This window comes from Oryza sativa, chromosome 8 (genome assembly GCF_034140825.1).
Source record: "Oryza sativa Japonica Group chromosome 8, ASM3414082v1".
NCBI lineage: Eukaryota > Viridiplantae > Streptophyta > Magnoliopsida > Poales > Poaceae > Oryza > Oryza sativa.
In genome coordinates, this window is record NC_089042.1 from 7,319,081 (window position 1) to 7,342,283 (window position 23,203).

Consider the following 23,203-nt stretch of genomic DNA (forward strand, 5'->3'; position numbering starts at 1 on the left):
TGTCACATCCTGATTTTTGTTTCAGGATTTATAAATTATTTAATAAATTATTAATAGAATTTATATTAAATGTTCATTAATTTACAAGTGAAGTTAAATGTGGGAAATAAAATTTCTTAAATATAAAGCATGGATGGATTTAATTTTTATTAAATTCTCCATGGTTAATTATACTCTCTGGAATTTTCTCGGATTTTTCGGAGCTCAATTATTAATTTTTATCTTACAAAGAGCAGTTCAGCAATTATTTAAATATTAAATTAATCATTAAATGGTCTAATTATAATTTAAATATTAAATTAATCATTAAATGGTCTAATTATAATTTTTTTAAGTACTTTGAGTGTCCAAGTATTTTCAGGATTTTTCTTGAAATTATTTGAGCATTGGAAGTATTTTTAACAATTGAAAGATCATTTAAGTGATTATTTTAATTGGAAAAAGTTTTTAAATCCTTCCCTAAGTCGTTGGGCCGATTTTGGCCCAACTCTTTCTCTCTCCGCGCGGCCGAACCGGCCCAATCGGCCCAGCTGCAGCCGAGCCGCCCTCTTCTCTCTCTCTGTCAAAGTCTGTTTGTGGTCCCTCCTTCAATCGGGCCTAGCATAGGAAACCACACAGAAAAGTCTAGTTTGCCTCCCTGCTACAGTGTCGTCCCTAACCTCCAGCCGGCTGCCTAGCTGAGCCCGAGCCGCGCGCCGCGTCGCCTTTCCGCCTCCAAGTCCGCTCCAATCCGACCCCGTTTCTTCCGGATTTTTGAGGGGTTTTGATCCTCTCATCCTCCTCTATCTTTTCCCCCAAGAATCGGAGCAAATCGTTGGGTATTTTATCCGAATCAAACTCGTTTTCGAGTTTATCTCCAAAACCGAGTTTTGATTTTCCCGGATCGATTTCTTGCGGGAGGAGTCCGATCTCTTCAATCCAAGGCTATAAATAGGACCCCCTAGTCCTCCTCTTTCGTTTGCCCCCTCTCCCGTCCTCTCCCGTGACCCGTAGAGCCGTCGCCACCGTGCAAGCCGCCGCCGCCGTCGCTTCTTCGTCGCCGGCCGTCATCCGTCGTCGTTCGTCGCGTTGGTGAGTACCATCGGGTTCGTCTCGTCGTCCTCTACGTGTACATGCCCTCCTTTTCCGCAGCCGGCCGCTCTATCTCCGGCGAGGTCGCCATCTTGGTTCGGCCATGGGTGATGTCAGCATGACGTCATCGGTTTATCTTTTTCCCGTAGATTAAATCTTCGGAAAATCATAACTAAATAACCATAGATCCGTTTCAGGTGGTTCAAGTTGCTAAATTTTTCTAAAATAAAGATCTACATATTAAAATTATCCATAAATTGAATTAAATTTATTTAATTCTTTTTAAATGGGCTTTAATTAGATTTAATCTTGTAAAATTCATAATAAATTCATTTGAAGTCAGAATGAGGCCGTTCAAGTCTCATAATTCATCTAAAATTATGATCTACATGTTTGTTTATTTTTTATATACTGTTTATTTGGTTTTTATTAGTCTTTTTCTTCGTTTTGCGTGTTAGCTTGTCGTTTCCGTCGTTGCGAAGGTTCGTGAGTGCGTCGGAAGTGATCAAGAAGATTAATTGAAGACCGATTATTGCAAGGCAAGTCACACAGATCCTAAACACAATCCTTTGAGCATGTTGATCCTATATTTAAATTCTCTATTTGTTTCAACTGTGCATTTATTTTCGAATGTCACCGGGTGGTGTGAACCTATTCCTTTGTTATGGCCAATTTGCATTGAATGCCCTATTCCTTGATACCTTGGGTAATAAATTGATTAGCTTGAACCTTATGTATTGGTTTGGTTCAGCTAAAAGTTATATATATAATTGCTTAGCAATGCTTAGAAACATTAGCTCACTAATGGGATGAATCATATATACTACATTATTATTTATGGTTATATTTAATGGTAGCTCACGATGGTTAATCGTGTGATGTTAATTAATTGATAATTAAAACCTGGTTAAGGTGGGTTGTGAGCATATGGTTTTGATGGTTGTGCTCATGACAATTAAGGACCGGTTCGCGAGCTACTGTTGTGAGACATTAACCGTACCAACCACAAGCCAGCGTGGGCAACGGCTTTATCCTTTGTATAGCATGGTTCATTATAGTGCGCCAGACTGAGAAGTGGCGAGAAGTCCACGGGGGTCGCTGGGGAGTCCATGCCTTGTTTATAAGGGGGTGATTATGATCCAGGAACGGTGCACTGTTTTGAGTTGTGTTGTGCAAAGGGTATTGTTACGATTTTCCCCTTTGCAATGCCGTGGTGGTATTTCGGGGCATGGCAACATGTGTGGAATCGTGTCTTGTGGGTACAGTGGTACACCTCTGGCCAGAGTAAAACTATTCGAATAGCCGTGCCCGCGGTTATGGGCGAGTTGAGCAATGTTTTTCGTGATTAGTCTCACACCTCTCACAATAATTATTGATGATTAACTGGTAATAATTTGCTTAGCTCCTGGTTTGGAGTTAGATCTGTTCAGCCGGGTATGGTTGTTCAGGATGGTTGGGCCTGTACAGCATGGGTGTGCTGTTCAGTGTTGATTAAAATTTCTGATTAATTACTCTACTGTTTTACTACTCTTAACTCTTTGCTAAATGCTGCTTTCGCAAATGAGCCTATATTATGCCATCCTTTGGTATCCTTGTGCACTTGCATATTTGCTGTGTGGCTTGTTGAGTATGTCATATGCTCATTCTTGCAATAATCATCAAACCTCAGTTGAAGATAAAGGATCCAGAAGGAGAAGACGTTTGGCTTATACCCCAGTTGAGCTGCCTGTGGGAGTGGAGCTTCGCTAGACCGTAATTCCGCTGCAGTTTTCTTTTCTTTTGTAAGTATGTAACGCTATTATTGATGATTCTGTATATTAAATTGTCAGTTTGTGTACCTCGGCTGATTCCTGGACGAGGGTTCTATGCACAAATTAGTTCGGAAATTACTAGTGAATTTCCGGGCGTGACACCAGCCAATGAACCCTCGGTTGTTAATGAGGGAACATCCACAACCTACTGGGCAGATTGCGAATCAACCAACCCAAGATCAAGTTGCTGCCATGCTTTTGCCACCTCCACCTATTGTTGATCCAGTGCAGCAGCAGCCGATTCAGCAGACATCACCAATCCAGCCAGTTGTACAGCCGATCCAACAACAGGTCGTACAACCAGCTCAGCAAACACCATCAAGGCAGCAGCCTCTGCAACTGATTCAGCAGACGCCACCAAGGCAGCGGCTTCAGCCGATCCAACAGACTCCGATGCGACAGCAGATCGTTCAGCCGATTCACCACCCGGGGTCGGCAAATGCATCGGCAGGGTTTGCAGCACCTGGTGGGCAACCTGCGCAACAATTTGTAAACCAGGTCGTCCCAGAGCATTTGGTTCACCATGCACAACCGGATGGCACGGTGGTGTCTCAGATGGTTCCTAAGCACTTGGTACGCAACATCCAGTCGAATCTTCATAACTACCAAGGAGGTAACTTGAGCTATCAATATCAGCCTCCTTCCCCGCAAGCCCAATATCAGCCGGGGGGATTGGCTCAGCCCCAGTTCGCACCTCAGTTTGGTCAAGTCGAGCCCATGCAGCAACAACCACAAGGAGCAGCTCAGCAACGACCATGGGCCGATGTGATCGCCTGTCGCGACCGAGAAAATTTGCATTTTCCCGAACGCTAGTGTATTAATCCCCGTCCCAGGAAAAGCTGGGGTACACCACACAAACATGATACAAACGGCACATCTTTATTATATCGATAATATTTACATTATTACAAAGGCACTTCAAGCCTGACAATCAAAAATAAACAGCAGCGGACTAGCGGGCCAACGGCTCCATCTTCACAGGCGCTCAACTGGGGTATAAGCCAGGACTCCACCTAAGACTTCTTCTCCAAAGCTTCTCTTACTGAAGGGGGGGAAGATAGAGCAAGAATGAGTACAACCACAGTACTCAGCAAGTCACACCGGGAGATGCATGATTAATGCAAGGGAAACAAGGGGTAATAATATAGGGGATTAGGTTTTGCAGTAAACAGCATTTAAAAGACACTTAGTTGCCCATAGCTATTTTATAAAGACGATCCTAGAGCTACACAGTATTATTAATCAAGGCCGTGGACCCACACGAACCTGCCTTAACCCAAGGCCTACGATGATTCAGACCAAACTGGCAACCCGACCTAGGTCCCAGCTCGTCCCAAGCCAACCCAGGCCAACCTTTCCACCTTTTAGTTGTTAAGCAATTTTTAAGAATTAAACCACTAACTTGGGTACATTGCTAGGCTTGCCCATATCCGAGGGCACGGCTATTCGAATAGATTTACTCTGATCAGAGGTGTACATCTTTACCCACAAGACACATCTTTACTCCGCATTCCATGGCCTTGGAACCCGTCGTAAACATGTGACATAACCCTTCACCCATCCTAGCCGTAAACAAAAGTACCGACCCAACCCTGCCTACGGCCGATATCCCGGGACAGGCAGGCCAGGATTGAGCCCCTAGCAACAGGATCTAGACCGGGTGCGCCACACCCATAGGGGTGAGACCACCCGTGTACTAGTCCAGTGCCATGGCATCTCGACTAACGGGCACCGACCCGTGTAGTCTTCATTTGCCTAGACATCTCGATTACCGAGCCGCAGCTCGTGTAGCCTTCATTTGCCTCAGAGATATCCATCGTCGCAACGACTTCATCCATCTCTATCCGTGTCTTTTTGTTCAGGACTAGACTGAGCACCGAGTTAAGCCTTACCCATTAGACATGTGGTTATAGTGCTTTGCAACAGAGGCCCGAAGACCGGTCCTTATAGTGGCCGAGGTGCTACTAGCAAAACCCTGCACCTCGAGCCCAACCTAAAACCATTTTGGGGTTTTGAATAGAGGGGGGAGGTGTGTGTTCAATTCCATCACAAGCCAACCATTCCACAGTGTCCAAATGATATGAGAATTCCCAAAGTCTAAAGTTATAAAACCACCTAATGTTGCCTAATTAGTCAGCGAAGCATCTACCTAGATTCATACTAGTGGAACTGTTAATAGAGTACCCACTAGTTGGGGTTTTGTTTATCCTAGGGTGAACAAGGTAATAATAAACAATAGCAATGATAAGGCTATAACAAGGATTAATAGGAAGTGCTAAATAAAACAGTGATTACGCGGGAATTTAAATAAAGCGGTAATGCAATAATTTAAATCAAAATAATTTTGTAAAGTGGGATTCAATATGCTCAAGGGTGATGTGACTTGCCTTGCTCAGAGAGAACAGCCTTCCGAACCTTCGGCGACGACCGCAAACCACGCTTCGAGAACCTTCGGAACGACAGAAGCTACGCGAAGCACACAAGCAAAGCTACAAGCCTATAAAGAAGCAATAACAATACATAAAAAGAAAGCACACGGTTCTTTAGTTTATAACAAACATTAGGAGACTTGAACGGGTCGATTCGGGGTTCGTATGACCAAGATATGATCATCCGAAGTTTAATGCTGTTACATGGAGATTGACGGATTATTGTGATTAGGTTTTCCAATTATAAAACATGTGTAAGCGCTAGCCTGGAAAATACAGGAAGGCTGCGCTGTTGACATGCAGACTCCACATGTCAACCTAAAGGACCACAGTAGACCGAGTACACAGAGACGGTCCACGGGTCGACGGAAGCGGATCCCGTGTGTCAACCGAGGCAAGCGGTCGACAAACGGACTCCACTAGACACCACACGGGCTGCACACGTGGAAACCACGCGGCTACCGAGCGGGCACACTAACACGGACACTACACACACAAGCGAATGACTACCGACACCAGTACACGGGTACCGGGGTCGACAACCGCACAACGGGCACGGGCGACACCGAAAGGACTAGGACGGGGCAGCGAGAGGATGGATCCTTACCACCACGCGACGAGGCGTGGGAACGACGACGGTGAACGGGCGCGGCGAAGATGGCTCGGAGACGACGGAGGCGAACGGCGAGGGAGCGACTTCGGCGGCGATCCTTGGACGAAGGCGAGACGCGGCCGGTGCAACGCTTGGCGACGCGGAGGCGAGGACGAAGACGACGGGGCTGCAGCGGCTCGCCTGACGAACCACGGGCGGCGAACGCGATCGGCTTGACGGAGGGACGAACGCCACGACGAGCAAAACCGGGAACGACGAGAGGACGACGACGACGACGACCGGGGACGGCGAGGAGACGACGATGGCAGCCGGCAGCGGCTGCACGGAGACGAGGACGGAGGCGGCGCCGCGAGACGACGAGCCGGCGAGGATGAACGGTGAAAACGACGACAGACACCGGCGGTGTTCGGGTGGAGGGGAGGCGAGGCCGAGGGCGACCTTGCCGCTGTGATGCCGGAGGTGGAGATGGCGACGTCGGCCGGCGCACGGGCACGGCGGAAGGGGCTACCGAAGGCGACGTCGACGAGGAGAAACGAGAGGCCGGCGCGGCGGCGGCGGTGTTCCGGCGAAACTGAGGAGCAGCCGGAGGAGAGGACGACGCTGCGACGTCGACGGAGGAGACGGCGACGTCGGTCGGCGTACCGGCGACGAACAGCAGCCGGCCAGAGACGGTGTAGTGGCGGCGACGCCACTGGACGCCGGCGGGGGCGCGTCTCCGATGATTTCCCCACGAATCGGAGGCAGCGCCGGGGAAGAGGAGGCGGCTGCGACGCCGGGGAAGGCGACGGCATGGCCGGACGGCGCTCGGGCGAGGAGGGAGAGGCGGCTGGAGGAGGCCGGCGCGGGGGAAAGAGAAGGGCGGCGGCGGGGAGGGGTGGTGAGGCCACGGGAGAACGCGGGAGGGGGCTAAAACGATAGAACGGAGGATGGGGATTCCATTTTATAGGGGAGGAGAGGGAGCCGGCCATGGGAGAGGCGGGGAACGGCGGCGGAATAGGCGCCCGGCGGCCTTGCAAGGTGACCGGGGTTGGCGCGTCCGTTCCCGGCGATTGGGGGCACGATTCAAGGGGGAAATTGGGGGGAATTGAAGAGGAATCAATGGGGATTAAAACCCCCCAATTAATTTGGAAAGAGCCGGCTTGATTGGGGCGGATTTGGAGGAGGAACGGCGCTAGGTTTGCACGGGAGAGAGAAGAGGCCGTGCGGGAGGAGGAAGACGACCGGCGCGTGGGCCCCACGCGGCCAGGCGCGCGGTCAGCGCACGCACGTGCGCGGCACGGGTGGGAGGGCGCCGCTCGGCTTGGGCCCGGAGGCGGCCCAGGAGGAGAGGAGGGAGAGGCAGGCCCGGGAGAGAGAGGGGAGGGGAGGGAGCTGGGCCGGGAGGGGGAGGGAAGAGGTGGGCCGGGAGGAGGAGGAGAGGCCCGGGAGAGGAGGGAAAGAGAGGGAGGAGAGGGAGACTTTGGGCTGGGCTTGGCCCAAAGGAGGAAGGAGGATTATTTTTAAGTTTTCTTTTTAATAAACTTTGATCATAGTTGTTGTTGCTTAATAAATATTTCCAGTGCTCTGAAAATTCAAGTAAAATTTGAGGGCTCATTTTAGACCAAGGAGAATTTAACAAAAATTCTCCGGGCCACATTCGAAATTTTCTTGTACGTATTTTAGTGTTTGCCAATTTCTTTTCAAATTTTAATTAATTCTATTATTCCTTTTAGAAAATGATTTTTATTTCGGGATGAATTTATCAGGACGTGACATCGCCGATGTAATGAGGGAGCAATTCGGACTTAAACCAAAAGAAACTGGAAGTTTGTATTGGCAGCCTTACCCTGAGTGGTTTGAAAGAGTTCCTCTTCCCAATCGGTTTAAAGTTCTAGATTTCTCCAAGTTTTCGAGACAAGAGGGCGTGTCGACTTATGAGCACATCAGCCGATTCCTTGCTCAGTGCGGTGAAGCATCGGCTGTAGACACCTTGAGAGTTAGGTTGTTCCGGTTATCTCTGTCCGGATCAGCTTTTACTTGGTTTTCCTCTTTGCCATATGGGTCGATCAATAGTTGGGCCGATTTGGAGAAGCAATTCCACAGCTATTTCTACAGTGGGGTCCATGAGATGAAGTTATCCGACCTGACAGCGATCAAGCAGCGGCATGATGAGCCTGTGCACGAGTATATTCAGAGGTTCAGAGAGATGCGGAACAAGTGCTTTAGCTTGAGTCTGACTGATGCTCAGTTAGCCGATTTGGCCTTCCAGGGTATGATTCCTCCAATCAGGGAGAAATTTTCATCCGAAGACTTCGATAGCTTATCGCATCTGATACAGAAGGTAACCTTGCTTGAGCATAGGTCGGCGGAAGTCAGGAAAAGCTCAAAGAAAGTTAATCACGTTTGTCCATATATGTATGGGTCGGATGACGAAGAAGATGATTCTGAAATAGCTGCAGCCGAATGGGTAAGGAGCAAAAAAGGTTATACCATGCCAATGGGTAAAGAGTCCCGGGAAAGAGGAGAAGTATGACTTTGATATCACCAAAGCTGACAAAATTTTTGATTTGCTACTCCGAGAAAAGCAGATTCAGCTCCCTACCGATCATACGATCCCATCGGCTGAGGAATTAGGCAAGAAGAGATATTGCAAATGGCATAATTCTGGGTCTCATTCTACTAATGATTGTAAGGTCTTTAGATAGCAAATCCAGGTTGCCATTGAAGGGGGAAAGATTAGGTTTGATGATTCCAAGAAGCCGATGAAGGTCGATTGGAATCCTTTTCCTATTAATATGGTGCATACAGCTGGTCAAGCAGCCGATAGAGCCCGTGCAAAGGGTTTTCAAGTAAATTCGGCTAAGATTATCAACAAGTATCAGAAGAAGTATGACAAGCAGCAGGAGAGGAGTTATGAAGAATACGACGATGGTTTTGATCCTCATTGGGGTTGCGAGTTCTTCAGATTCTGCTGGAATGAGGGGATGAGGTTGCCATCCATTGAAAACTGCCCTGGATGCAGTGATATCATCGAGAGCTCAAGCCGACCACATAATAGGGATAATCGGCTGAAACAGGCAAGACTCTCTGTTCATCAAAGATTGGGTCCGATGAGTCAAGATCGTGGCCAAGAAGATGAGGTGATCAGAAAGAATCAATGGTGTCCTTCTGGTATTTTCACGAAGAATCAGAAAAGGAGGGTCCAGAGATTGAGGAACAGGGAGCGTTTTCAGGAGGTTGAAGAGGACATCAACCATCGGCTGAGGAAACCAAGACCAAGACAGGAGTGGCGTGTCTAGAATCAGGTTCCCGTAGCCGATGATGCTGCAGCCGATGAGGTGAAGAGGTTAGCAAAAGGAAAGAGTGTTATAGCGGCACCAATTAACATGGTCTTTACACTACCAGCCGAATTCGGGGTCGATCAGGCCGATCTCGATGAAGTGGAAGAGGAATCAGCTAAGTTGGTCCTGTCACCAGAACAGGCAGTATTCGAGAAACCCGAGGGGACAGAGAATCGGCATCTTAAACCATTATATATAAACGGCTACGTCAATGGGAAGCCGATGTCTAAGATGATGGTCGATGGTGGGGCCGCGGTGAATTTGATGCCTTATGCTACGTTCAGGAAGCTGGGTAGGAACGCCAAGGATCTCATCAAGACAAATATGGTACTCAAGGACTTTGGTGGTAATCCATCGGAGACCAAAGGTGTTCTAAATGTGGAACTAACGGTCGGCAGCAAGACTATTCCTACCACGTTTTTTGTCATCGATGGGAAGGGTTCGTATAGCTTGTTGCTTGGAAGGGATTGGATTCATGCCAATTGTTGCATCCCTTCGACTATGCATCAATGCTTGATTCAATGGCAAGGCGACAAGATAGAGATCGTGCCAGCCGACAGGTCAGTTAACGTTGCTAGTGCCGATTTAGCCCTTTGGAAGATGGATGGCCTTGATTGTTTATCTGGAAAAGTCTAGGATGGAGATTTTCTAAAGGTGTCCGATTCTGATATACAGCCAATTGAAGATGGAGAACCCAAGCTATTACTTTGAGAGCGTCGTGGAGGGTTCGAATGTCTACGCTAAGGATACAGTAGATGATCTCGATGACAAGCAAGGCCAAGGTTTTATGTCGGCCGATGATTTGGAAGAAATAGACATAGGTCCAGGCGATCGGCCAAGGCCGACATTTATTACCAAAAATTTGTCTCCATAGTTTAGAACCAAGCTGATTGAGCTCCTAAAAGAATTTAGAGATTGCTTCGCTTGGGAGTATTATGAGATGCCCGGACTCAGCCGATCGATTGTCGAACATCGGCTACCTATCAAGCCAGGGGTTAGACCACGCCAGCAACCTCCGAGGAGATGCAAAGCCGATATGCTCGAGCCGGTTAAAGCTGAGATTAAACGATTGTATGATGCTGGTTTCATTCATCCCTGTCGATATGCCGAATGGGTTTCTAGCATAGTTCCAGTTATTAAAAAGAATGGCAAGGTCAGGGTGTGCATTGATTTTCGAGACTTGAATAAAGCTACACCAAAGGACGAATATCCAATGCCAGTGGCCGATCAATTAGTCGATGCTGCATCAGGGAACAAAATTTTGCGTTTTATGGATAGGAATGTAGGATATAATCAGATCTTTATGGCTGAAGAGGATATCCATAAGACAGCTTTTAGATGCCCTGGTGCAATTGGCTTATTTGAGTGGGTCGTCATGACTTTTGGCTTGAAGAGTGCTGGAGCAACATATCAAAGGGCCATGAATTATATATATCATGATTTAATCGGCTGGTTGGTTGAAGTCTATATTGACGATGTGGTTGTTAAATCTAAAGAGGTGGAGGACCACATAGCCGATTTAAGGAAAGTTTTTGAGAGAACCAGAAAGTATGGCTTGAAGATGAATCCGACAAAATGTGCTTTTGGTGTGTCGGCTGGCCAATTTTTGGGATTTCTTGTTCATGAGAGGGGGATTGAAGTGACTCGAAGGAGCGTTAATGCGATCAAGAAGATTCAGCCCCCAGAAAATAAGACAGAGCTACAAGAGATGATCGGCAAGATAAATTTTGTTAGAAGATTTATTTCTAATCTGTCTGGAAGATTGGAACCTTTTACACCCTTATTGAGATTAAAAGCCGATCAGCAATTTACTTAGGTAGCAGAGCAGCAAAAGGCTTTGGATAATATTAAGGAGTATCTCAGCTCTCCTCCTGTTTTGATTCCTCCACAGAAAGGAATACCGTTTAGGTTATATTTATCGACTGGTGAGAAGTCAATCGGCTCGGTGTTGATTCAAGAGTTGGAAGGGAAGGAGCGAGTTGTATTTTATCTCAGTCGACGGCTCTTGGATGCTGAGACTCGGTATTCTCCTGTGGAGAAGTTATGCTTGTGTCTATATTTTTTGTGTACGAGGTTGAGGCATTATCTATTATCTAACGAGTGCACCGTTATATGCAAAGCCGATGTAGTCAGGTACATGCTGTTGGCTCCAATATTAAAGGGACGAGTTGGAAAGTGGATATTTTCCTTGACTGAGTTTGATCTTCGGTATGAATCACCAAAGGCGATGAAGGGACAAGCTATAGCCGATTTTATTGTAGAACATCGTGATGATTCAATCGGCTCGGTGGAGATAGTACCATGGACTTTATTCTTTGATGGATCGGTATGTACTCATGGTTGTGGCATCGGCTTAGTTATAATTTCCCCTAGGGGGGCATGTTTCGAGTTCGCTTATACTATTCAACCATATGCGACCAATAATCAAGCTGAATATGAAGCAGTACTTAAGGGGTTGCAATTACTCAAGGAAGTTCAAGGCGATACTATTGAAATTATGGGGGATTCTTTGCTAGTAATCAGCCAATTGGCAGGAGAATATGAATGCAAGAATGATACATTGATGGTTTATAATGAGAAATGTCTGGAACTAATGAAAGAGTTTCGGCTGGTTACTTTGAAGCATGTATCTCGAGAACAAAATCTTGAAGCTAATGATTTGGCTCAAGGGGCATCGGGGTATAAGCCGATGATCAAAGATGTTAAAGTTGAAATTGCAGCAGTATCAGCCGATGATTGGAGGTATGATGTGCATCAGTATTTGAGTAATCCATCTCACTCGGCTTCCAGGAAATTAAGGTATAAGGCATTAAAGTATACACTGTTGGATGATGAGCTTTATTATTGGACGATTGATGGGGTATTACTTAAGTGCTTGAGTGCCGATCAGGCCAAGGTTGCAATCGGCGAAGTTCACGAAGGGATCTGTGGTACTCATCAATCGGCTCACAAGATGAAGTGGTTGCTTCGGCGTGCAGGGTACTTTTGGCCGACAATGCTGGAAGATTGTTTCAGATATTATAAAGGGTGTCAGGATTGTCAGAAGTTTGGAGCAATTCAGCGAGCACCGGCATCGGCTATGAATCCTATTATTAAACCATGGCCGTTCAGAGGTTGGGGAATTGATATGATCGGTATAATAAACCCACCATCGAGTAAAGGGCATAAATTTATATTGGTGGCAACTGATTATTTCACCAAGTGGGTAGAGGCGATTCCTTTGAAGAAGGTTGATTCTGGGGATGCTATTCAATTTGTTCAGGAACACATAATCTATCGATTTGGTCTTCCTCAGACTATTACTACGGATCAAGGTTCAATCTTCGTGTCCGACGAGTTTGTTCAGTTTGCCGATAGCGTGGGTATCAAGTTGTTGAATTCTTCACCTTATTATGCACAAGCTAATGGGCAAGCCGAGGCATCTAATAAAAGTTTGATCAAATTGGTTAAGCAAAAAATTTCTGATTATCCTCGGCAATGGCATACTCGGTTGGCCGAAGCATTGTGGTCTTATAGGATGGCCTGTCATGGATCGATTCAAGTTCCATATAATCGAGGCTGTTTTGCCATGGGAAGTTAGAATCGGCTCTCGACGAACGGAGCTGCAAAACGATTTAACAGCCGATGAGTATTACAATCTTATGGCTAATGAGAGGGAGGATTTGGTTCAGTCACGATTGCGAGCCCTTGCGAAGGTTACTAAGGATAAGGAACGTGTTGCTCGGCATTATAATAAGAAAGTTATATCTAAAGATTTTTTGGAAGGAGAACTTGTATGGAAGCTGATTTTGCCGATTGGTACTCGTGATAGTAAATTCGGCAAGTGGTCGCCGAATTGGGAGGGACCGTTCCAAATTCATAAGGTTGTGTCTAAGGGAGCATATATGTTGCAAGGGCTCGACGGTGAAGTTTATGGGCGAGCGCTCAATGGCAAATATTTGAAGAAATATTACCAAAGTGTTTGGGTTAACGCATGATTGGCTACTATTGCCGATACATGACAGCCGATGAGTTTACATCGCCTTGAGATGGCCGATATTGTTATATCGCCCTTAGTTGTTTTTATAATGTGATCGGTTGTGTTTTGCCAATGTACAATGGCCGATATTATTATCGCCCTTAGTTGTTTCATAATTTTATCAATGCTCTCGACATTGTAAAACTAGGGGGGCATATATATATATATATATATATATATATATATATATATATATATATATATATATATATATATATATATATATATCAGCATGCAGTATAAAATTTTAAATTTTGTTTGCGCAAATTTCAAAGTCGTATTAATCGGCGCAAAGGATCGTTCCAACAGTACAGTAACAGAATGTTTTAGCAAAGATTACCGCGATAAGTATCGCTGGATAGCCGATATAGCCTTCTACCTAATCTGCTCTACTTCCTCTTTGGCTTGGGCATCTTGAGCATCGGTTCCTGGGATAACTTTCAGGGACTTGGTCAGTTCAGCAACATGTTTAATAGCCGATTTGAGTCTCGCTTTCTGTTCTTCAATAGACTTGGGGAGATCGGCTAGTTTCTTGTGTTCCATATCCAGCTCAGCGTTACATTCTTCAAGTTGTGCTAAAAGGTCAATCTTGCGAGCCTCAAGCCAATCAATGTTAGACTTGATTGGGCCTTCAGATAGTTGATCAAGCTTGGACTTCTCTTCATGCACAAGTTGTCGGTTGGCTTGGATAGTGGCCTCAATATCCTTACGTTCTCGCCGTTCGGCTAATGTTAACTTGGCTTTCTCTAGTTTGAATTGGTGTTGCTCAAGGTAAACGGCTGGAGTAAGGATATCGGCTAACTCATCTGGGATTAAAGCTTGAATCTCATGTAGCCGAGCCCTGATTGAGCCACAGTCAACCACCAAGCTGTCTAGCGATGATGCCTCTAGCCGATCTAAAATCCTTCCTAGAGTTTTCTTCACATCATCAGATAAAGGAGCCAAGGCTTTGCTTGTGGTATCTTCTTCTCCTTCATCAAGGTAGTCCCTGATGTCAAAAGAGAAAAGATCAGCTAATACCTGTAGTGACAGTTTAGAAGCAGATTAGAGGTTAAACAATTACAGCCGATTTGAATGCTTGTTATGATAAAAGAAACTTACTGGGATAGCAGGAGCAGCTGGTTGTTCTTCTTCCTCGACGTGGTGACTTCCCGCAGCTGAAGGAGTCTGATCACTTGATGATTGTTGAACAGAAGGAGAAGGAGTTGGTGAAGGCTGAAAGGGAAACAAGTGTCAAATAGAATCGGCTAAAAATTAAGTAATGAAAGTTAAAACTATCTTACTGGTGGAGCTGGTTTAGATGTTGTTGCAGCCGATTTCTTCTTCACTGCAGTCTTCTTTTTCTACAATTATAAGATTTGGGAGTGATCGGCTATAAGACAAAATAATCACGAAAGGGATTAAGAAGAAACACTTACCCTTGAGAAATGAACCGGAGCAGAAGGAGTTGGAGAGGTTTGTTAAGGCGAAGCCGATGGTGTTCTTTCAGTGTCACTTACCTCGGATGCGGCCTGATCAACCTCGTCTTCAATGGCCTCTTCATCCAGAGCTTGTTCGATGGATAGATCCAGGGTAGGCAGATCATCAGCTGGCTTGGTTTTCTTTGTCTTCTTATTCTTAATTGGGGCTACGATGCTTACAGCCGACGATCTGGTTTTCCTCTTTTTGCTGGCATCGGCTGGTTCTCTGACGAGCCCTTGAAGAAGAGCTGAGGTCTTGGGGGCATCACAGCCGATAACTGGAGGAGATAGCTGTCACGCCCAGAAATTCACGAACCAGAATTTCTAAGCTGAATGTGCATTAAACCCCTGTCCAGGACCAGCCAGGGTACACAAACGACAATTGTTGACATACAGATCCACGTCTTACAAAAATATAAAAGATTACAAATGCAGCGGAAAAAGATAAAAGCGAGCTAAGCCTGAAGACTTGACTCCTGCAGCGGGCGACTCCATTCCACAGGCAATCCTTGACGGCAGTGACGAAACCAACCTCTTCGAGACATCTTCAACTGGGAAGGACTTCAACTCTGGTGTGGGGGAAAAGAGAGCAAGACTAAGTACTACCCACTGTACTCAGCAAGTCACACCGGAAGAGGAGGTATGATGCAAGATATATCCAAGGGAGGCTAAAGGTTCTTTTGCATAAAGCCGGCATTTCAAAGCAGTAGTTGAAAGCAGTAAAACAGTTGTAGTAATTAATCCATATTAACCAATCACTGTCCAACGTTACACCACGTTGCAACAGGCCCAAACCACCACCTGAACTAACCAGTTCCAAAAGCTAACTAGGGTGAAACTAATCACGGTGAATCTGGTCGACCGCCCATAACCGCGGGCACGGCTATTCGAATAGTTTTACTCTGATCAGAGGTGTACAACTGTACCCACAAGACACAGCCCCACGACACGTTCCCGTGCGCCGACATGCCACCACGACATACCGGAAAGAGGCCGTGACAGGACCCTTCGCATAACCCTCTCTAACCGATCGCACCACACCTTAGGGTTCGCCCCCGTCCCCAGCAGGCAACGGGCAGCCCCCCTTTCGTGCCGCGGTGAATCCGGCAGCCGATCAACCGGACACCCCGGCCGACCCAACTCCATCACGCCCACCCTCGCCTGGGTATGTCGGCTAGAGAAAAGCTACACTACAAGCCCAGCCGTTGCCCACGCTGGCTTGTGGTAAGTACGATAAATTCTTCCAGGGCATCCCGCGAACCGGTCCTTAATCGCCATGGGCACGTCTAGCAAAACCATGCACCCACAGCCCACCATGTAGTGTATTTTAATTAGCCAACACCATTGCGGTGGCACTAATCCAAAGCTATTGCCAATAATCAAGTCTATGCTTTAATGTGGTCCCCTTTTGTGCACTAGTTGAACTAAGCATGGCTAAGCATCTCCTAAACCAACATCTAGTCATTTTAATACCCAAGTTATCAATGGCATAAGGGAAACAACATATAGCTGAGTAATAGGACCCATCCCACATGATATTGTAAAACAATGCAATATTTAATAGAAATGCGGGACATTTGTAAATTAGGTACAATATGATCAATTGCAATGTATGACTTGCCTTGCTCTCGCACTGATGGAACCACAGCAACGTCTTCGAGAAACCACGAATCGACGAAACGGCCGAAATCTACGCGACAAACAAAGCACACAAGCAAAACATGCTATAAGACTACTGAAACAGGAAGCAAAACCATTTTTAATGGATTCTACACATTTTTATGAATTTACTGAGACTTGAATGGACTTAATCGGAGCTCGGATGAATTAGTTATGATTTTTAGAAGATTCTTTGTGTTTTTACTATAAAAGAAAAACCCTTAATCGATTTATTGCGCAATAATGCCCCAGGGCTGACGTCAGCAAGGGGTGGGGCGGCGCCGACATGCGGGACCCACGGGTCAGTGACTCAAGGAGAGAGAGGGGCGGCTGGCAAGCGGGCCCCACCGAGCGGCGGCTCAAGAGAGAGAGGGAGGGGCGCCGGCACGTGGGCCCCACTGGCAGTGGCACAAGGCGGGAGGGGCGCCGCTGGTGGCTCGGCTTGGCTTCAAAGCCGGCAGGCCAAGCATGGCGAGCGACGGCGGCACGCGCGGTCACCGGCGACGGCAACCGGCGGCGCGGACGGCGACGGCAGACGGTGCGAAAAGCGGCGTCGGCGGCCGAAGACGACGGTGCGCGCGCGGAGGACGGCGACGCACACGGGAGAGAGGGAAAGAGGGAGGAGGGGGAGTTTTTCACCGAGGTTGGCCGGCGCGAGTGGAGACGACGGCGAACGACGAGCGACGGGAGGATGACGGTGACGGGCGAACGATCTCCGGGGCCTCCTAGGGAACAAAATGGAAAGGATTAGAGGGAGAGGGGTGGTCTACGGCGAGCGGATTCGCCGGTCGAAGGCGGCGGCCATGGTGGTACTCACCGGCGCGCGGGGAGAAGCGGGTCCCGACGGCGGGATTGGATGGGGATGCGGCGGCCGGGGTAGCTTTGGCGGCGGCGAAGCTAATGGCGGCGGCAGATTGGCTCGGCGGCGGCTCAAGCGGCGGCGAGCGGCGACCGGAGGAGTGGAAAAGGCGGCGGCGGCGGGTGTAGCGGTGCGGGAGTGATGGAGGGCTCGGGAGGGCTCGGCCGAGAAAGGAAAAAGAGAGAGGAAGGTGCGGGCGTGCTTAAATAGGAGGGGAGGCGGCGAGTCGTGGCCGGGAATGGCGCAATTTCGCCAGAGTAGTGGAGGAGGTGGAGGAGGAGAGAGAGAGAGGCGGGATTCAAATTTGAATCCCGGCCATCTCGCGGGCGCGGGGTGAGCGGGAGTGGGGCGTGGGCGCGGGGAGTGCGGGGCGCGCGGGGGAGTGGGCGACGTGGCCCGGGGCGGCAGGGAGCGCGGGGCGGTAGGGAGGAGGGAGGCCGTCCCTCCGGCTGGAGGTTGGGGAAGGTGCTGACAGGTGGGCCCCACCTGTCAGCGCCCGAGGGAGTGAGGGGGAGGCGACCTGGACTTCGGGAGGGGGCGGGAGAGATGGGCCGGCGGCCCAAAGGAGGAAAAGAGGGGGAAAAAGGAAGGATAAAAAGGAAAAAGGATTTTCCCAGGGATTTAATATTGCACTTTGCTTATTTTAATTAGTTAAAATTATTTCCAATGCTCTGAAAATTCCACTAAAATCCTGTTAGCGTATTTTGACATGTAGAACCCAAGAAAAATTCCACATGCCGATTCCGATTATTATTTGCATTTATTAATTTAGGGTTTCTCTCTAGGTTAAATTAAACAATTTCTTCGGACGATTTATTTTATGAATTTAGAGCAAGGGAGGGGTACTTCAGGGCGTGACAAACCTACCCCCCTTAAACGGAATCTCGACCCCGAGATTCGGAAGAGTTGGCGAAGAGGTGCGGATGAGCGGCCTTCAATTCATCTTCTCTTTCCCAGGTGGCTTCTTCTTCCGAGTGGTGGCTCCACTGAACTTTGCAAAACTTGATCACCTTGTTTCTGGTCCTTCTCTCACTGGTCTCGAGGATACAAATCGGCTTCTCCACATAAGTCAGATCTTCCTGGATGTCAATGTGCTCTGAGCTAGCTTGTTCCTCAGGTACCCTCAAACACTTCTTCAATTGAGATACATGAAACACATCGTGGATTCCAACCATATTAGATGGGAGCTCAAGCTGGTAAGCGACTTCACCTCTGCGTTCCAAGATCCTGTATGGTCCCACAAAGCGTGGTGCCAACTTGCCTTTGGTTTGGAAGCGATGTACTCCCCGAAGCGGAGTGACACGAAGGTACACATAATCCCCTGCTTCGAAAGTAAGCTCTCTTCGGCGGTTATCAGCATAACTCTTTTGCCGAGACTGGGCGATTCGCAGTCTTTCCCTGACGGTCCTGACTTTCTCCTCTGCTTCGGTTAACACTTCTGTCCCAAACAGTTGGCGCTCACCTGTTTGATCCCAGAAAAGTGGTGTGCGGCACTTTCGTCCGTACAATGCTTCAAACGGTGCCATTTGCAAACTAGACTGATAGCTGTTGTTGTAAGAGAATTCCGCATACGGTAGACTTTTATCCCAGGCTCCACCAAAGTCAAGTGCACAAGCTCTCAACATATCTTCCAAGATTTGATTTACTCGCTCGGTCTGACCATCTGTTTGTGGATGATAAGCCGTGCTGAAATTCAAACGAGTCCCCAATTCTTCTTGCAGTTTCTGCCAAAACTTTGAAGTGAATTGACTTCCTCGATCAGATACAATCTTCTTAGGTACCCCATGCAAACACATGATTCTTGAAAGATAAAGCTCTGCCAACCTTTTCCCAGTATAGGTAGTGTGTACTGGAATAAAATGAGCAACTTTGGTGAGTCGATCCACGACCACCCAGATTGAATCGTGCCCTGACGATGTTCTGGGCAAACCTGTTATGAAATCCATTCCGATTTCTTCCCATTTCCATTCCGGGATCTGAAGGGGTTGTAGCAGTCCTGCGGGCCTTTGATGCTCTGCCTTCACTCGCTGACAAACATCGCAGAGTGCGACGAATTCGGCTATCTCTCTTCTCATGCTGACCCACCAGAATTTCTCTTTGAGGTCCTGGTACATTTTAGTACTGCCGGGATGAATTGAATACTGAGTTTGATGAGCTTCTGTGAGTATGAGATCCTTCAGTTCTTTGTCGTCAGGCACACACAATCTTTCTCCCAACCAGATTGTGCCATGCTCATCCTCATGGAAATCTCGAGCTTTTCCAACCCTCATATTCTTTTTCAGCTCAGCTATTTCAGGATCATTTACTTGAGCTGCTCTGACTTGATCCACGAGCGTAGGCCGTGCCTCTAGGGCAGCTACGTACCCGTGTTCTACGATGCCCAAATTTAGGTGCTCAAGATCTTGCTGCAATTTGTGACACATGCCTTTGGTACATACTGCATTGCAATAGCTCTTTCTACTCAGAGCATCTGCTACCACATTTGCTTTGCCTGGATGATAGTGTATCCCCATGTCATAATCTTTAATCAACTCCAGCCATCTTCGTTGCCGGAGATTTAAGTCGGGCTGGGTGAAGATGTACTTCAGGCTCTTATGATCAGTGTAAACTTCACAGCGGTTGCCAATAAGATAGTGCCGCCAGATTTTCAGAGCATGAACCACTGCTGCCAACTCAAGGTCATGAGTGGGATAATTGGTCTCATGTGGACGCAACTGTCGCGAAGCATATGCGACCACTCTGCCTTCTTGCATCAACACACATCCCAATCCTTGGCGAGATGCATCACAGTAGACCTGGAAGTCTTTCGTCTGATCTGGCAGAATTAGAACTGGTGCGGAGACTAACTTCTTCTTGAGTTCTTCAAAACTTTGGTTGCACTCAGCTGACCATTTGAATTTTTCATCTTTCTTTAGCAACTGTGTCATGGGCCTGGCAATCTTAGAGAAATTTTCGATGAACCGACGGTAATAGCCCGCAAGTCCAAGAAAACTCCGGATCTGAGAAACTGTCTTTGGTGGGGTCCACTTTGTAACTGATTCCACATTTGATGGATCCACTGCCACGCCTTGAGCAGAAATGACGTGACCCAGAAATTTGACCTCCGATAACCAGAAGTCACACTTGCTAAACTTGGCATATAACTGGTGCTCTTTCAATTTCTCGAGTACCAGACGAAGATGTTGCTCATGTTCCTCTTCTGATTTTGAATACACAAGTATGTCGTCAATGAATACCACGACAAACTTGTCAAGAAACTCCATAAACACTTTGTTCATCAAGTTCATGAAGAAAGCCGGTGCATTGGTGAGTCCAAAGGACATAACCGTGCACTCAAACAACCCATACCGAGTGGTGAAGGCTGTCTTGGGAATATCCTCTTCCCGAATTCTCAACTGATGATAGCCTGATCGCAGGTCTATCTTGGAAAACACCTTAGCTCCTTTTAGCTGATCAAACAGGTCATCAATTCTGGGCAACGGATATTTGTTCTTGATTGTGACCTCATTAAGGGCGCGATAATCCACGCACATTCTCTTGGTCCTGTCTTTCTTCTCCACAAAGATCACCGGAGCACCCCAAGGTGAAGTACTCGGTCGAATGTACCCTTTCTGCAGCTGTTCGTCAACCTGCTTCTTGACCTCTGCTAGCTCATTAGCTGCCATTCTGTACGGCCTCTTGTAAATTGGAGCAGTTCCGGGTGCCAGATCAATTCGGAACTCGATTTCTCTCTTCGGTGGCATTGTAGTGAGGTCTTCTGGGAACACCTCAGGATACTCTTGTACTATAGGAATATCCTCCAACTTCCTGGGACTTTTCTCCACTGTTTCTGTCTGACCCTCAATAGCAGCCTGATTCAGACTCGCTACGGACCTCTGCGACGCTGGGGAACGGAAGGTGATCTTCTCCCCTTCGTCGTTGGTTAGGGTGATGGTGCGGCTTGCGCAGTCAATCACTCCCTTGTTTCTGGTCAACCAATCCATTCCGAGAATGACATCTAGGTCTTTAGATTCGAGAAGGATGAGGTTGGATAGAAACGGTGATCCTTTGATCTCTATAGTCACCGAGGGGCAGTAGTGTGCTGTCCTCATATCATTTCCAGGGGTATGAACCTGCATCGGTATTTTAAGTTCCACTACCGATAATCCATGCGTCCCAGCAAATCTTTTGGAAATGAAAGAATGCGAGGCACCTGAATCAAAGAGAACTGTTGCTGGATATGAGTTCACTGGAAACGTGCCCAACACGACCTCTGGTGCTGCCTGTGCTTCCTCTGCAGACACATGATTGGCGCGGGCCTGGATGAACCTGGGTCTAGTGCGATTCAGCTTTGGACACTTGCAAGCAAAGTGGTCGTGCTTGCCACAGTTGAAGCAGGGTGCTGGCTTTCCTACAGCCCCCTCCTTGGGTTGTTCTGACTGAACTGACACAGCTGGCGGATCTGACTGAGCTGGTGCCATTAGTGGGGGTGGAGTCGAGTTGTGGTTGTGCTGCTTACTGTTGTTGTGACTGCCACCGTTGTAGTCGTTGTCGAAGTTACTCGGGTGATAGGGACGGTGCTGACAGACGATCAGGGTGGAAGGCCCACCTAGCTGTCCCGTCATGAAGCGAGGCTTCTGATTGTTCCCCTGAGGAAAGCTGATCTGAGCTGCCTTTCTTTTTCGGTCCATTTTGTTGCGTTGCTCTTCCTGACGAATAGCCTTGTCCACAAGCTTCTCAAAGTCCTCATAAACTCCGGAGATTAGTTGGTTGGTCAATTCATCATCGAGCCCAAACAAAAACTTCTCCTGCTTCTCGGTATCGGAGCGCACGTCCTCAGGAGCGTAGCGTGCAAGGCGGTTGAACTCGTGCAGGTACTCTGTAACTGACATGGTTCCTTGCTAGAGCGCACGGAACTCTCTTTTCTTTTGTGCCATAATCCCCTCAGGAATTTGTGCCTTCCTGAAGCTTTGACAAAACTCTGCCCAAGTAACCTCCGTTGCATCTGGACGGGTCACCACGTAGTTATCCCACCAGGCAGAAGCGGGACCTTGCAACTGGTGTGTAGCAAAAGCAACTTTCTCTTGGTCGTTGCATTGCAGTAGGTTCAGCTTCTTCTCAATAGCACGGAGCCAGTCATTGGCCTCAATTGGGTTGGTGGTGCTTGAGAAAGTGGGTGGCTGGATACGAAGAAAGTCTAACAGTTTGGACACGTGTGATGGTGGAGGACCAAACTGCTGGTTCTGTTGCGCCTGCTGCAACATCTGATGGTAATGTTGCTGCATCTGTTGCATCATCATTGTCATCATTTGAGTGACTGTTGGGTTTTCGGGCGGTGGAGATGATCTGCTGCCAGATGCACCACTGACATGAGCTCCATCGGTCTGCTCTTCGCTGCCACTGGCGTCGTTGGAGTCACGGGGATAATTCCTTGTCTTCACCATCTGGAGGAGGATAGGTAGAAATAAGAGAAAGGAAGAAAACAGACGGCTCGGAAACTAATCTTTCTTATAAGATTAAGTGCAATTATCTTAATCTTGATTAAAACACTAAAAAAGAGGCACACAACTCCTAATAAAGGCTGTCATACCACTCACACATGATATCGACCGCCGACTAACCCACAAGCAACAAACCTAAGCACGGAAACTAGCAAGCAAACAAAACTAAGAAGACGATAAAGCTAAGGGCGGCGACTCTGAAGCTTGGAGCGGCGCTTGCGATCGAAGAACATGTCTGACTTCTAAGGTAGACAAGGGATAGGAATCAATGCATGCTCAAATCCAAATTTAAACCAAGCAACAACTGGCCCAAACAACTAGCCAAGCATGAGGATTTTTATGCATAGAACATTTTTCATGAACCCGGATAAAGACACTAATGCGACTGACTAAACTATAGCTTAATGCATAAACTAGATGCATGAAAAATGATACGCGTAACATTGCCCCATCGAACATAGACACGACCTAATGCATATCACC

General features: G+C 47.5%; 1 protein-coding gene and 1 long non-coding RNA gene across 2 annotated transcripts; one reads left to right on the forward strand and one right to left on the reverse strand.

Annotated features, from left to right (window-relative positions):
- The first annotated feature begins 631 nt into the window (after nt 1-631).
- On the forward strand, nt 632-2,908 carry LOC136351617 (uncharacterized). Its single transcript, XR_010734752.1, has 3 exons — nt 632-1,071; nt 1,530-1,610; nt 2,741-2,908. It is a non-coding gene; the product is annotated as an uncharacterized lncRNA (long non-coding RNA).
- Nucleotides 2,909-3,093: 185 nt separating this feature from the next.
- On the reverse strand, nt 3,094-22,111 carry LOC136351426 (uncharacterized). Its single transcript, XM_066303527.1, has 6 exons — nt 20,870-22,111; nt 18,179-19,267; nt 14,762-15,013; nt 14,364-14,477; nt 14,187-14,282; nt 3,094-3,357 (listed from the first exon to the last, which is right to left on the reverse strand). The coding sequence occupies exons 1-6, from the start codon at nt 22,109-22,111 to the stop codon at nt 3,094-3,096; spliced, it is 3,057 nt and encodes a 1,018-aa protein (XP_066159624.1).
- Between the last annotated feature and the right edge of the window lie 1,092 nt (nt 22,112-23,203).